We start from the raw sequence: 13,852 nt of genomic DNA, 5'->3' as shown, positions 1-13,852 counted from the left end.
ATAGGAAGGGTGCAGGGAAGAAGAAGCATAATTAGTAGGCATAAAATAGATGGGGAAAGATAAAAAATGGTATAGGAAACAGAGGACTCAAAGAACTTATATGTACAACCCATGGACATGAACTAAGGGGGGAATGCTGGACGGTTGGGGGGCAGGGCAGAGGAGGGATAAAGGGGGGAATTGGGAAAACTGTAATAGCATAATCAATAAAAAATACTTAAAAAATAAACAATTTTCTCATGGAGCTGAAATATTTACATACTATATGTGTGCCTATGAGTAAGTATGTTCTTTGTATTGTATGATAAATCATCCCAAACTCACTGGTTTTCTACTGCCCCATATCCGCCTTCTAAAATTTCAGTTTGGTTTTCTACTTGCCACCATATCTTCCTTATGAAACTTCATGTGACTCAGACAGAAGCCAGGCGCTGAGTACTAGGATGATAAATGAGCTGCTTAAATGGATTCAGACCTCTGAGGTTCTCAGAGAGTATGGTTTCCCCATTCTTCCCTATAATCTTTCTCATTAGTTCAATAAAGCTGAACAGAGTTCTGAGTTTTGCTATTATGGCTACTTTAATTATTTGTTTTGTAACATTAAATTTTTCCAAAATATAGTTCAGTGTTCTTTTGAGGGTAAGGGTCACCTGGTTGGTTTGTACTCTAAGCAAATGTTTTCTCTTCAGTAACTGAGTAATCGATAATAATTCATTAGGTTTGGTGTTCATTAAAACAATAAATTGCTTTACACCTTAAAATTCTTGATTACCAATTACAAACAAAAATATTGTCTGAATTTTTCATTCTTAATTTTACCACTTTACATACTATGGATTCCTTTGATTCTATCATGGTAACACAAAGGGTACCAATAGAGAAATGAGATACCTGACTGACTTACACATGTTTTGCAGTGAGTATTTTGAATTGAGGTTATTGTTAATTCAAGGGAATTTTGAAGGAAGAATGGGTCTGTTGATGAGCAGACTGTACTAACAAAGGGGCTTCCCCATGCAGTAAGGCCACAGAACGGAAGGTAGCCTTTGTTACTCAGGATGTGATTAATATTGCCTCATCATTTAATTTTAGAACTTCAGTTTTAAAGTTGCTTGCATCGCTTCAAGGCACAGGGGCTGAAACCCAAGAAAGCTTCTTTTTCTTTTCTTTTTTTTAATTATAGAAGTAACTTATGTATCACTATATATTTCATAAACAATGAACCAAGAGAAGTCTCCCATGATATCTTGTCCTTTTCCAAACCTCTGCTAATGTTTTGTGTTAGATCTTGTCTTTTTTTTTCATATGCACTTTTTCTTTACATTTTTGTAACCTGCTTTATATATAATTTGAATCAGGTTTATTTCACTTAGCATTACTTCATATGCTTTCTTCCTATGTTTGTACTCTTCATGCCAGTTGTAATTTTTGTACGTTTCCATCCTTCTGATATTTCATAAAGTCCCTGAGTTTGTCGTCTATTATTGGGGCATTTAGAATACTTCATTGCCTATTGTGTACAAGACAATGATTACCAAGATCCTGGTCCACACGCCATGTTGATATTACTCATACGAGTCATGGGTGTGACCTGATCCTGCCCTGATTTGTCTTTCTCAATCAGTGTTGTGTATTTTTTATTGAATTTCTTTCTGCCTCTTTTTTCTCTGGGTGCGGGAGATCCAAGGGGAGGGAGCTGGTTGTAATCCACTTCATGGCTGGGTATTTTGTCTTTCTTTCCTCAGTGGTGAAAGCGGTGCCGGAAAGACAGTGGCGGCCAAGTACATCATGGGTTACATCTCCAGGGTGTCTGGCGGGGGCCCCAAAGTCCAGGTGAGTTTGTAGTAAGGGCCCATTTGGGACCCTGTCCTATGTGAAATGTAAGAGGCTGCGTTTGCTGTTTGAAAAAGAATTTTTCTTCCACACAAGAGATACTGGTTCTGTAACCAAGAAACTTGAAATCTGCAAAGAAATAAAATGTTTAAGAGACGGAGATGCCAATATAGAATGAACTCCTACAAATCAGTACAAAGATAAATAATCCAAAAGAAAACTAAACACAAAGAGCATGAAAGACAACTCAGAAAAGGACGTATAAATGACTCATACAATGAAAACTTGCTCACCTTCATGATAATAAGAGAAGTGCAAATTAAACCTGTACCGAAACACTCTTTCTTAAGTGTCACAATGGCAAAAATTTTATAGTGTTTTAAAGATTCTGTGGGTAAAAAGAGAAACATAGTCTGTCACATACATTCCTGGTGAGAGCATGAACTAGTGTATTTTGCTGAAGGGCCTTTCAGCAAACTCTGTCAGATCTACATACATGCACCTTTGACTTGTTAATTCTGCTTAAGAAAATGTACCTTTTCCAATTTTGATTTTTTTAAATATATTTTATTGATCATGGTATTACAGTTGTTCCAATTTTCCCCCTTTGTCCCCTTCCACCCGGTACCTTCCTTTCCCTCCAGCAGCACCCCTCCCCTTAGTTCACGTCCATGGGTCATGCATGTAAGTGCTTTGGCTTCTCCATCTCCTATACTGTTCTTAACGTCCTCCGTCTCTTCTGTACCTACCAGTTGGTGCTTTTTAATCACTGCTTCTTCTCCCCATTCTTCTCCTTCCCACTCCCAGTTGATAACTCTCCAAATGATCTCCATTTCTGTGGTTCTCTTTCCGTTCTGCTTGTTTGCCTAGTTTGTATTTTAGATTCAATTGTTGATAGTTGTGAAGTTATTGCCATCTTAATGTTCATAGTTTTTATCTTTTTCTAAAATAAGTCTGTTTTAACATTTCATGTAATAATGGCTTGGTGATGATGAACTCCTTTAGCTTTACTTTGTCTGGGAAGCTCTTTATCTGCCCTTCGATTCTTAATGATAGTTTTGCTGGATAGAGCAATCTAGGTTATAGGTCCTTGCTTTTAATGTCCCTGTACAAAACAATATGAGATTAAATCAAGCACAGCAGAAAATGATACAATCAAGAGATGTGATAAACATGAGGGGCATGAGGCTACTGCCAGTTAACACAGCATACTTTACAGCAGACTTTTTTTAAAAGGAGAAAGAGTACACTCTGACGTAACAGGAAGTATAGTATAGTAAATATATAAGCCGTCAACATAGCTGTTTATTATCAAATATTATGTACTGCACATAACTGTATGTGCTGACCAAAGGGAAGACCTAGAGCATCACTATGTGGTGCATGTCATATACAGAATTTAAAATTTTCAAGCCACATTAAAAAAAGAGTAAAACAGCCCTGGCTGGTGTGGCTCAGTGGATTGAGTGCTGGCCTGTGAACCAGAGTTGCCCGTTCGATTCCCAGTCAGGGCACATGTGGGTTGCAGGCCATGACTCCAGTAGGGTTCATGTGAGAGGCAACCACAAAAGGACATTTCTCTCCCTCTCTTTCTCCCTCCCTTCCCCTCTGTCTAAAAATGAATAAATAAAATCTTTTAAAAAAAATAAAAACTGGCCTATGAAATTAACTTTAAAAATCCATTTTATTTAACTCAGCAAATCCAAAACATTATTATTTCAGCATACAATCAAAATTTAAAAATTGATGAGATATTTTACATCCTTTTTGGTGCTAAATCTTTGAAATCTAGTGTGAATTCTACCCTTATGGCACATCTCAATCGGGATAGCCATGTGTAGATCAAAGCCACATGTGGCTCATGGCTTCCACACTGGGCTGGGAGTGCAGGTCAAGAACAACCTAGGTTGGTGTGGTACGGTCCACTTGCTTTTTTCCATTCACATAATCACACCGTCTCCCTAGAAGACTAATATGGAGACAGGATCCAGGATGCTATTTTGTTGGTGGGCTGTTTCTTTACTATGATTCGCTCTTTTTCTTTCCCCAGTACGCTAAAGCACAAAATTCTATTAGACATATTGATAGTGGATGGGTGGATGGATGGATGGATGAATGGACAAATGGATGGATATGTGCATAAAGATTCTCAGTTAACAAGTCAGTAATTTAAAAAGGCAAGAGACAAGGAAAAGCCTTTCTTTTGTTCCATCCCTACCAGAAGCTAAGTGTTGATTAGTGGTATAGGTATGTCTGATCAGCAAGAGCAGATATTAAGGATTAGAGAAGATCCATCTATCAAAATTAATGTTTCAAAGAGAAGCAAAGTTTATACAAACCCATGAGTTTTTAAAGGAGAATAGGTGGCTTGGAAGTAATGTTTCTCATCTTTGAAACTAACCCCGTGGAGGGACCACCCAGAATTTGCTTTTGGTTCCGTTGCTAATGACACGTCCCTGGTCTGTGGAATTCCAGGTCTTCCTCTTCTGACTGTTCAGGAGGGTGCCAAAGGGGACACGGTGGCTGTTACAGAGTCTATTAGTAATTAGTGCCTTAATCTAGTCCTGTTTTCTCCAGACCATGACTTAGTGGCCAGACTGTAAACATTTAATGTTGACTTTTCTCTTCCTGTTTTCCTATGAGGACAATGATACAGAGCCCTTGGCTTGGAATTAGTCAGTAGCTACAGAGCACAAACCAAAGACTTGTTATTTCTGGAATGTGTTTAACCACAGCATGTGCATAATTGGAAGTACAGGAATGATTCACTTGTTGAAAGACGTCTCCAACATCAGCTCCTATCTGTTGGGCTGTCTTGCCCCTGGGATGTTTTGCATACTTTTCACTCTGCCATAGAACTAAGGCATTTGAAACCCAAATTCGTTTCCTCCTGTAGGCCAGGAATTGTCCCATACAAGCCAGCATTGGCCCTTGCTGCTCAAATGTGGCTCCATGCTGGCAGAGCCAGCTGCACCAGGGAGCTGGTTAGAAATGCAGGCTCTCAGATCCTGCCTCAGACCTTCTGAATCCCCATCTGCATTTTTACAAGATCCCAAGGTGACTTGTACATATTAAAGTTTGGGAAGCACAAAACTCTGTGTCTACAACCTTGTTTGAGGAGGAGAAACTGTTTAATTTCCCTTAAGGTACCTGTCACTTATAGTGAAGAGGATGGAGGTGGGGATGCAACAGGCAGATAGAGCAGTTGGGTAGAGAAGGGATAGTGACAGTGAAGATTCTGATGAGAACAGCAAAGAGACGCCCCTTCAGGCTTCACTGTCCTTCCTGCTGTGAGTGCCGCACACCAGGGGCTGCAGGGCAGAGCACATCTGATGTGGAAGCCCAGTCCAGGGATGTTTGTACATCCCGATGTACTGGTGGCACCCTGGCTCCTGGAATCCTGCCTCAGGTTGGAAGGCACAAACAGGTTAAAGTCTGTTGAAAGTTAGGAGTACCATCAATCCTCCAGAAACCACAGGGACATTTTTGAGGCCTGTCACCTTGCCCGCATCCAGAAACTAGGTCCTCATTGAGCTTTGTACAGTGTGGCAGGTGTTTGCACTGTCCTAACCCCTGGTCTGTTTGTGGTGACAGCACGTCAAGGACATAATCCTGCAGTCCAACCCGCTGCTGGAGGCCTTCGGGAATGCCAAGACTGTCCGGAACAACAACTCCAGCCGATTTGTAAGTCTTTACTCTTTCACAAAATGTCACCTGGTTGATCATGTGGCTATTCCTGATTTAAGTCCAGTGTCCCTAAGGACTTATCACGTATCATTAGGATGCTGCCTTTTCAATCTTTCCTTCATTTTCTCTAGCAGCACTCTATCAGGCTTCAGTCTGCCCTTTAACTAAAGTTATTTTTAAACCACTAGTATATAAATCAGATAATTTATTAAAACAGTTCTCAACTTGAGTTGCCTTACTGAGGAAAAGAAAAATTGATAAAAGTGTCAGCTATGGTGCTAGAAGAGTTTACTTTAATGTCCTGGAGAAAAGACAGCTTTCCCAGACAAAGAAATGAGTTGACTAGATCACAAAATCTTCCTGCTTTGCTTTTGCTTCACAGACTGGGTCTGTGGAAAATGAAGGGATAGACACTTTGATCAGACACCTTGAAGAGAAACTTCCTCCTCTCTGTCAGGCAAAGTGAGCTGATGGACTCCCCCAACCCTCATAGCTGGGTGGGTCTTTTTTATGTATATTCATGTAACATAATAACACCCCAAAATGAGTGCACGTAACCTGACAGGTGCCTTCCAGCTGGCCCCTTACCCAAGATAATGAAAACATCAGCCAAATGCATTATCGTGAATTCCTATGAAAATGTTTTTCTGTCTTAGTGTCTCCTGAGAATTGGAAAGCTGGCAAGGATGAAAATGAGGATTTTTCTCAGTAGCTCTGATTTATGTAGGTTTTGCATCTTATCTCATAGATTATGTCTGGCAGTAAAGCATTCAAGGGGCCATCTGTGAGGCTGATGCAGGAGCATTTTAAAATAAATGGGAATTTTGGAGAAAAATTATTTCTTTTTCACCCTTCTATTTTGTAAGGAAGCTTCTATTTTCCAAGAGCATTCTTATTCAGTTCTCATGCAGTAATTTTTAAGTTCCCTGGTGATTTATATATATCTGTTAGCATTGCCCTCATTTTCCTTGCTGTTCAATGTTATTCAAACTATTTATTCATTTGTTGATCTCTCTTATTTCTTTGCTCAATGCCTGGGTTGTGTTATCTAGCAGAAGTTTCTAGGTAATGTAGTAGGAAATAAGATGTGAATGAATTTTCCATTTGGTCTTCTTTTTCCTTTCAACTTCATCTGCCTTGTAAAAATGGACTTGACCAAATTCAACTCTCTTGCTACCCATCCCCTCTCATTCGCCTTCCTTGGATACCATAAAATAATTAAATCAATATTCCTCTGACTTTTCATAATACAAATTATTCTTCATCCTTGGACAAGGATGATATACATCAATTTTTGTAAAACAAAACAAAAATACCCAGCAATTATTATTTTTCTGATTACAAAATAATGTTAATAATCCTGATGAAAAGATGGGAAAGAGTATGGATGGGCAATTCACACACATAATAGCATCTAATGGGCATCAAAATCGTTGCCACAAATAATGAGAAAAATGTTAATTAAAACCATATATCATTTTCTGTCTCTCAGGTGGGCAAACATTAAGGAGATGGATAATACCAGTAAAAAGGCATTATTGGTTAAAAAATTGCTCTCCTTATTTCCCCAGGAGAGCAATTTGGCCATCTTGATCAGACTTTGAAAGTGCTCATTATCTTTGACCCAGCAATACTTTTAGGGCATAATATCTAAGTTCCCAGTAATAATGAAGTATTTAAAAAGTTCTTCATCATCTTGATATGTTCTTAAATTTTTAAAAATAGGCTAAGGAACAATATTTGCAACATGGGCCAATTTTTCTCTTAAAATGCACATTATATAAAACAGTTAAGGATGGGGGACCCAAGATGGTAGTAGAGCATACGGAAGTTACATTCATGTCCTCCCTAGCAAAATTGCAACTAAATCATAGAACAATCAATCTGGATGACCATCTGAAGACTAATTGAACACAGCCTTACAACTAAGGATATACAGAAAAACTATACGTTGATATACGTTGAGACCGGTAGGAAGGGCAGAGATGTGGAAAGGGCTGGCCCTGCAACTACATGAGGCCATAGAGAATACAGAGGGATATCTCCGCTGCAGAGGTTTCTCCTAAGGAATGAGGTGTGTCAACTGTATGCTGGGCTAGCCAGCCTGGAGCACCAGTACCAGGAAGAGGAGCACACATAACATTTGGCTATGAAAATCAGCAGGAATTTCATCTGCCCATGTGATACGGGAGACTGCTGTAAACCAAGGTGCCCTTTTAAAGAGTCAGCTCAGAAAAATCTCATTTGTTGGAGAGATGTAGCTCACTTGGAACCAGAGTCATAGAGGGAGCAGTTGGGTTGTGTGGCTTTGGGGACAGGACTGGAGGGACAGTCACCAATGTCTCTGTGCTGAGTCCCTTGCCCATACTGCACACAAACACCATCTTTCCTGGGTTGAGCATCTCCTCCCCTCATTGGGTATTAGCATGGGGAAGCACACTGGCCCCACACTGCTGACTCCCTGAGTCCCTGCCCTGCTGGCTTGCACCTGGTGAACGGATCTGCTACCAATGGCCCTTATTGGAGTCTTTCATGAAAGACTCTCAAGAAATTCTGAGCAAGCTCAGGGAATGCCAGAGACATAGAGGGAAAGACTGAGTTGTGTGGCTTTAGGGCAAGGGCCTTTTTTTTTTCATGTGTACCTGACAGATGCCACTGTTCCTATGCAAAGCCCTCCCTCCACTTGGCCAAATCTTAATCTGTTTTAGCCTGATGAACTCCCACCCTAACAACTCCTTGAGACCCTCATCACCCACAAAGGACTGAAGGCTCCAGTTGGGTGGCAGCTGGCCTGGGTGTACCCTAACACTTTTGACGAGTGGCCTCAGACCCAACAGTAGTGCCAATGTTGAATCTGTATTAACCTAGTAACTACCACTTTCACCTATGTGGTGACTCACTGAGACTGTGCCTCACACAACTTGTGTAATTCCTGAGGCTCTTTCAAAGGCTGAGCCTAAATGATGGGCAACCAGCAGGCAATGACAGATCCTGGAGTGCCTTGGGCCTTTTACTGATCTGCCCCCAGCCTGGTACTAGTAACAGTTGGCCTCAGTATGTGGCTTGGCCCCTCCCGCACATACACAGGCCTAGCACAGGCAGTTACCAACCATGGATTGTGTTGCATGTCCTAAGAGGTGACCCAGGGCTGGTCACAGGCAGTATATGACATTGACCTGCACTGGAGTCCTTCCCAAGAGGCCCCAGAACCAACACACCCAGAGGCTGGCTTCAGATCACATTAGACACAATCCAATTAGCTTTACAAATAGCATATCCAAAGAGGGTGTCTTAGCAGGCACCAAACCCTGCTAATGTAAATTATGCTTCTTAGGGTCATCCCCACACAGTGTCCCCATACGTTGTGGTCAGGATCCATCCTCACAGTCAGCCAACCTGAGGACCAACAGCAGTCAATACTCAACTACAACAGGAGGGGTCACGTAGCCCACATAGGGATGTTCCTGGAGCACCCAGCTCAGGGGATCATGCAGACTCTTCCACTGAGCCCCACAGCAAACCTACTACATAAGGCCACCTTCAAAGGCTGAGAGACATAGCAGATCTACCTAATACGCAGACACAAACATGAAGAGGAAGCCAAAATGGGAAGGGGTAAAGGAACATGCCCTATATGAAAGAACAGCAGAAATCCCCAGAAAAAAAAGAACTAAATAAAATGGAGGCAAACAATCTACCACATACAGAGTTCAAAACTGTGTTTATAAGAATGCTCAAGGAACTTAGGGGAAGAATGGATGAACTCAGTGAAAATGTCAACACAGAGATAGTAACCATTAAAAAAGACATCGAAATCATAAAAAAAAAACAAGTCAGAAATGATGAACACAATAACTGAAGTGAAGAATACACTAGAAGGAGTCAACAGTAGATTAGACAAAGCAGAGGACTGGATCAGATTTGGAAGACAAAGCAGCAGAAAACACTCAATCAGAGCAACAAAAACAAAACATAATTTAAAACATGAGGCTAGTTTAAGGGACCTCAGGTACAACATGAAGCATAACAATTTCTGCATAATAAGAGTACCAGAAGGATAATAAAGAAAGCAAGGGATTGTGAACTTTTTTGGAAAAATAGTGACTGAAAACTTCCCTAACCTGGTGAAGGGAAAAGACACACAAGTCCAAGAAGCACAGAAAATCCCAAACAAAATGAACCCAAGGACTCCCATGCTAAGAAAATTATAATTAAAAAGCCAAGGTTAAAAACAAAGAAACTTAAAAGCATCAAGAGAAAGACAGTTATGTACAAGGGAACTCTCATAAGACTGTCATTATTTCTCAACAGAAAATTTTCAGATTAGAATGCATGGCATGAAATAGATTCAGATATATGAAAGGCAAAGACCTACAGTGAAAACTACTCTACCCAGCAAGGCTATAACTTAAAATTGAAGGAGAAATAAAAAGCTTCCCTGACAAGAGAAAGCTAAAGACATGTATCCCTACCAAACCAGTATTACAAGAAATGTTAAAGGGACTAATTTAAGAAGAAGAAAGAAAAAAGAGGGGAAGAACATATATATGTATAATAAAATAGCAATAAATACATACCTAACAATAATCACTTCAAATGCAAATGGACTAAATGCTCCAAACAAAAGACATAGGGTAGCTGAATGGATAAGAAAATAATACCCATATATATGCTATCTACAAGGGACCCACTTCAGATTGAAAGACACAAACAGACTGAAAGTGTTGGGTTGGAAAATGATATTTCATGCAAATGGATACCAAAAAATACTGGAGTAGCAACACTTACTTGAGACAAAATAGACTTTAAAACAGAGGCAATAATAAAAGACAAAGAAGAACTTTAATTACATAATGATAAAGCAATCAATCCAACAAGAGGATGTAACACTTGTAAAAATTTATACTTTTAACATACGAGCACCTAAATACTTCAGGCATATTTTGATGGACATAAAAGGAGAGATTGACAGTAATACAGTCATGGTAGGGGACTTTAACACCCCTCTGACATTGCTGGGTAGATCTTCCAGACAGAAAAGCAAGAAAATGGCCATCTTAAATAACACAAAAACCAAATGCAGTACTTTATATTTTCAGAGCATTTCATCCCAAAGCAGCAGAATATACATTCTTTTCAAGTGTATATGGAACATTTTCCAGGATAGACCACATGTGAAGCCACAAAACAATCTCAATACATTTAAGAAGATTAAAATCTGATCACATGTCTTTTCCAACCACAATGTTATGAAACTAGAAATCAATTACAAGCAAAAAAAAATGGGAAAACACATGGATGCTAAAATAACATGTTAGTAAACAATGAATGGGTTAATAAATAGATCAAGGAATAAATTAAAAGATACCTTAGGACAAATGAAATTGAAAACAACAACCCAAAAATCTATGGGTTACAGCAAAAGCAGTCCTAAAAAGGAAATTCATAACAATACAAACTGACCTCAAGAAACATGAACAGTCTTTTTTTTATCTCAGATAAACAATCTAACCTTACCTAAAGAATTAGAAAAAGAACAACAAAGTTTGAAGTGAATAGAAGGAAATAATAAAAATCACAGTTGAAACATTAAATAGAGTCAAAAAATACAAAAGATCAATGAAACTAAGAATGGTTTCTTTGAAAAGATAAATGACATTGATAAATCTTTAACTAGACTCATAAAGAAAAACAGGGAATCAAGATAATATCAGAAATGAAAGAGAAGTGACAACTAATGCCACCAAAACACAAAGGACTGTAAGAAAATACTACAAACACCCTAGTGCACTGTTGGTGGGACTGCAGACTGGTACAACCACTATGGAAAGCAGTATGGAACTTCCTCAGAAAACCAAAAATGGATCTGCCTTTTGACCCAGCAATTCCACTGCTGGGACTCTATCCTAAGAACCCTGAAACACCAATACAAAAGAACCTTTGCACCCCAATGTTCATAGCAGCACAATTTACAATAGCTAGACGCTGGAAGCAACCAAGATGCCCATCAGTGAATGAATGGATCAAAAACTATGGTACATTTACACAATGGAATTCTATGAAGCAGAAAGAAAGAAGGAGCTCCTACCCTTTGCAACAGCGTGGATGGAGCTGGAAAACATTATGCTAAGCGAAACAAGCCAGGCAGTGAAAGACAAATACCATATGATCTTACCTTTAACAGGATCCTAAACAACAAAACAAAGAAACAAGCAAAATATAACCAAAGACACTGAAATAGAGGTCAGGCTGACAGTGCCCATAGAAGAGAGTAGAGGGAATTTCAGGGACAGTGGGAAGGGTTCATAGGAACAAACTTAAAGGACACATAGTCATAAACTAAGGGGAGGGTGGTAATGGGAGGGAAGTGGGGAGGGTGGGAGGGGGGACTGGATTGGGAGTAAAAAGGAGAAAACTGTAATTGAACAATGATTAAAATAAAATTAAAAAAATAAAAAATAAATGTATTAAAACCTTCAGATTTGAAAAACTAGTTAAAGGATACATAGAACTTTATTTTTGAAATATTTCTTTGTATCTAAAATAATTTCAAAATTACAAAAAACAAAAGAAAATTACTTTGTTTACAATATGAGAAATGTTTAAGAGGGAGTCATATACTAGAAAAGCAAAGCATATGTCTAAATAATAAATTAGTTTAATTTTTACATTTAAAAAAAAAAGAAAATACTACAAACAATTCTATGTCACCAAATTGGATAATCTGAAATGAATGGATAAATCCTAGAAGCTTATGATTTTCCAAAACTGAAGCAAGAAGAAACAGAAATATCAGAACAGAGCCATTATCTTCAAAATTGAATCACTAATTTAAAAACTTCCCAACAAACAAAAGTGCTGGATCAGATGGATTCACAAGCAAATTATAACCACTTGCAAAGAAGAACTAACCCCTATCCTTCTCAAACTATTCCAAAAAATTCAAGAGGAGGGAAGACTCCCAAACTCACTTTACAAGGCCAGCATTATCCTAATTCCAAAATCTGATAAAGGTCCAACAACAAAAGATCATTGGCCTATATCCCTGATGAACATAGATGCAAAAATCCTCAACAAAATATTATCGAACTGTATTCAGTGATACATTAAATGTATCATATACTATGATCAAGTGGAATTTATTCCTAGGATACAAGGATGGTTCAGTATCCACATATCAATTAATGTGTTAGACCACATAAATAAAATAAAGGATAAAAAGTATATGATCATATCAATAGATGCAGAAAAACATTTGACAAAAATCCAGCACTATTTATGATAAATATTCTCAGCGAAGTGGGAATAGAACATACCACAGCATAATAACGGCCATATATGGAAAACTCACACCTAACATTATATTTAACAGGGAAAAACTAAAACCATTTCCCTGAAGATCAGCAACAAGACAGAATTGTCCAGTTTCACCACTCTTTTTCAACATATTACTGCAAGCCCTAGCCACCGCAATCAAACAAGAAGAAGAAATAAAAGGCATCCAAATTGGAAAGAAAGAAGTAAAACTTATTATTTGCAGAAGACATAATACTGTATAAAGAGAATCCTAGAGTCCACCAAAAATCTATTAGAATTGACAAATGAATTCAGTGAAGTAGCAGGATACAGAATAAATGTTCAGAATTTTTTTACGATTTTGTACACCAATAATGAACTATTAGAAAGGGAAACTAAGAAAACAATCCCATTTACAGTTGCATCAAAAAAGAAAATAAAATACCTTGGAATAAATTTAACAAGGAAGTAAAAGAGCTAGCTGTACTGGGAAAATTATAAGACACTAAAGAAGAAGTTAAAGAAAGCACAAAAAATGAAAGCATGTACTGTACTCAGGGATAAGAAGAATTGACATCATTAAAATGTTCATACTACCCAAAGCAATCTATAGATTCAATGCAATTCCTATCAAAATAGCAATAGAGTTTTTCACAGAACTAGAAAAAAAAATCCAAAAATATGTAGGGAATCATGAAAGACGATGAATAGCTACAAGTATCTTGAGAAAGAGGAACAAAGTTGGACGTATCATGCTACTCATATCAAACTGTACTACAAAGCTATAGTAATTAAAACAGCATGGCAGTGGCATAAAAACAGACACATAGATCAATGGAACAGGATAGAGAATGTAGGAATAGACTTGCACCTATATGGTCAATTAATATATGAAAAAGAGGCAAGAACATACAATGGGTTAAAGAGTCTACTCAGTAACTGGTGTGGGAAAATTGGAAAGTTACGTGCAGAAAAAATGAAACTAGACCACCTTCTTACACCATATGCAACAATAAACTCAAAATGCATTAAATAT

General features: G+C 38.3%; 1 protein-coding gene across 1 annotated transcript in view; it reads left to right on the top strand.

Annotated features, from left to right (window-relative positions):
- Positions 1-13,852, top strand: part of MYO1E (myosin IE) — a 200,797-nt gene that overhangs the window by 107,219 nt on the left and 79,726 nt on the right. Inside the window, 2 exon segments of the mRNA XM_028505868.2 lie at positions 1,746-1,833; positions 5,428-5,517. Of these exon segments, the coding sequence (XP_028361669.1) occupies positions 1,746-1,833; positions 5,428-5,517 (178 nt within the window).

Source organism: Phyllostomus discolor, chromosome 1 (genome assembly GCF_004126475.2).
Source record: "Phyllostomus discolor isolate MPI-MPIP mPhyDis1 chromosome 1, mPhyDis1.pri.v3, whole genome shotgun sequence".
NCBI classification, from domain to species: Eukaryota; Metazoa; Chordata; class Mammalia; order Chiroptera; family Phyllostomidae; genus Phyllostomus; species Phyllostomus discolor.
The sequence above is the reverse complement of the archived record's forward strand: the minus strand, read 5'-3'. Positions and strand labels throughout refer to the sequence as shown.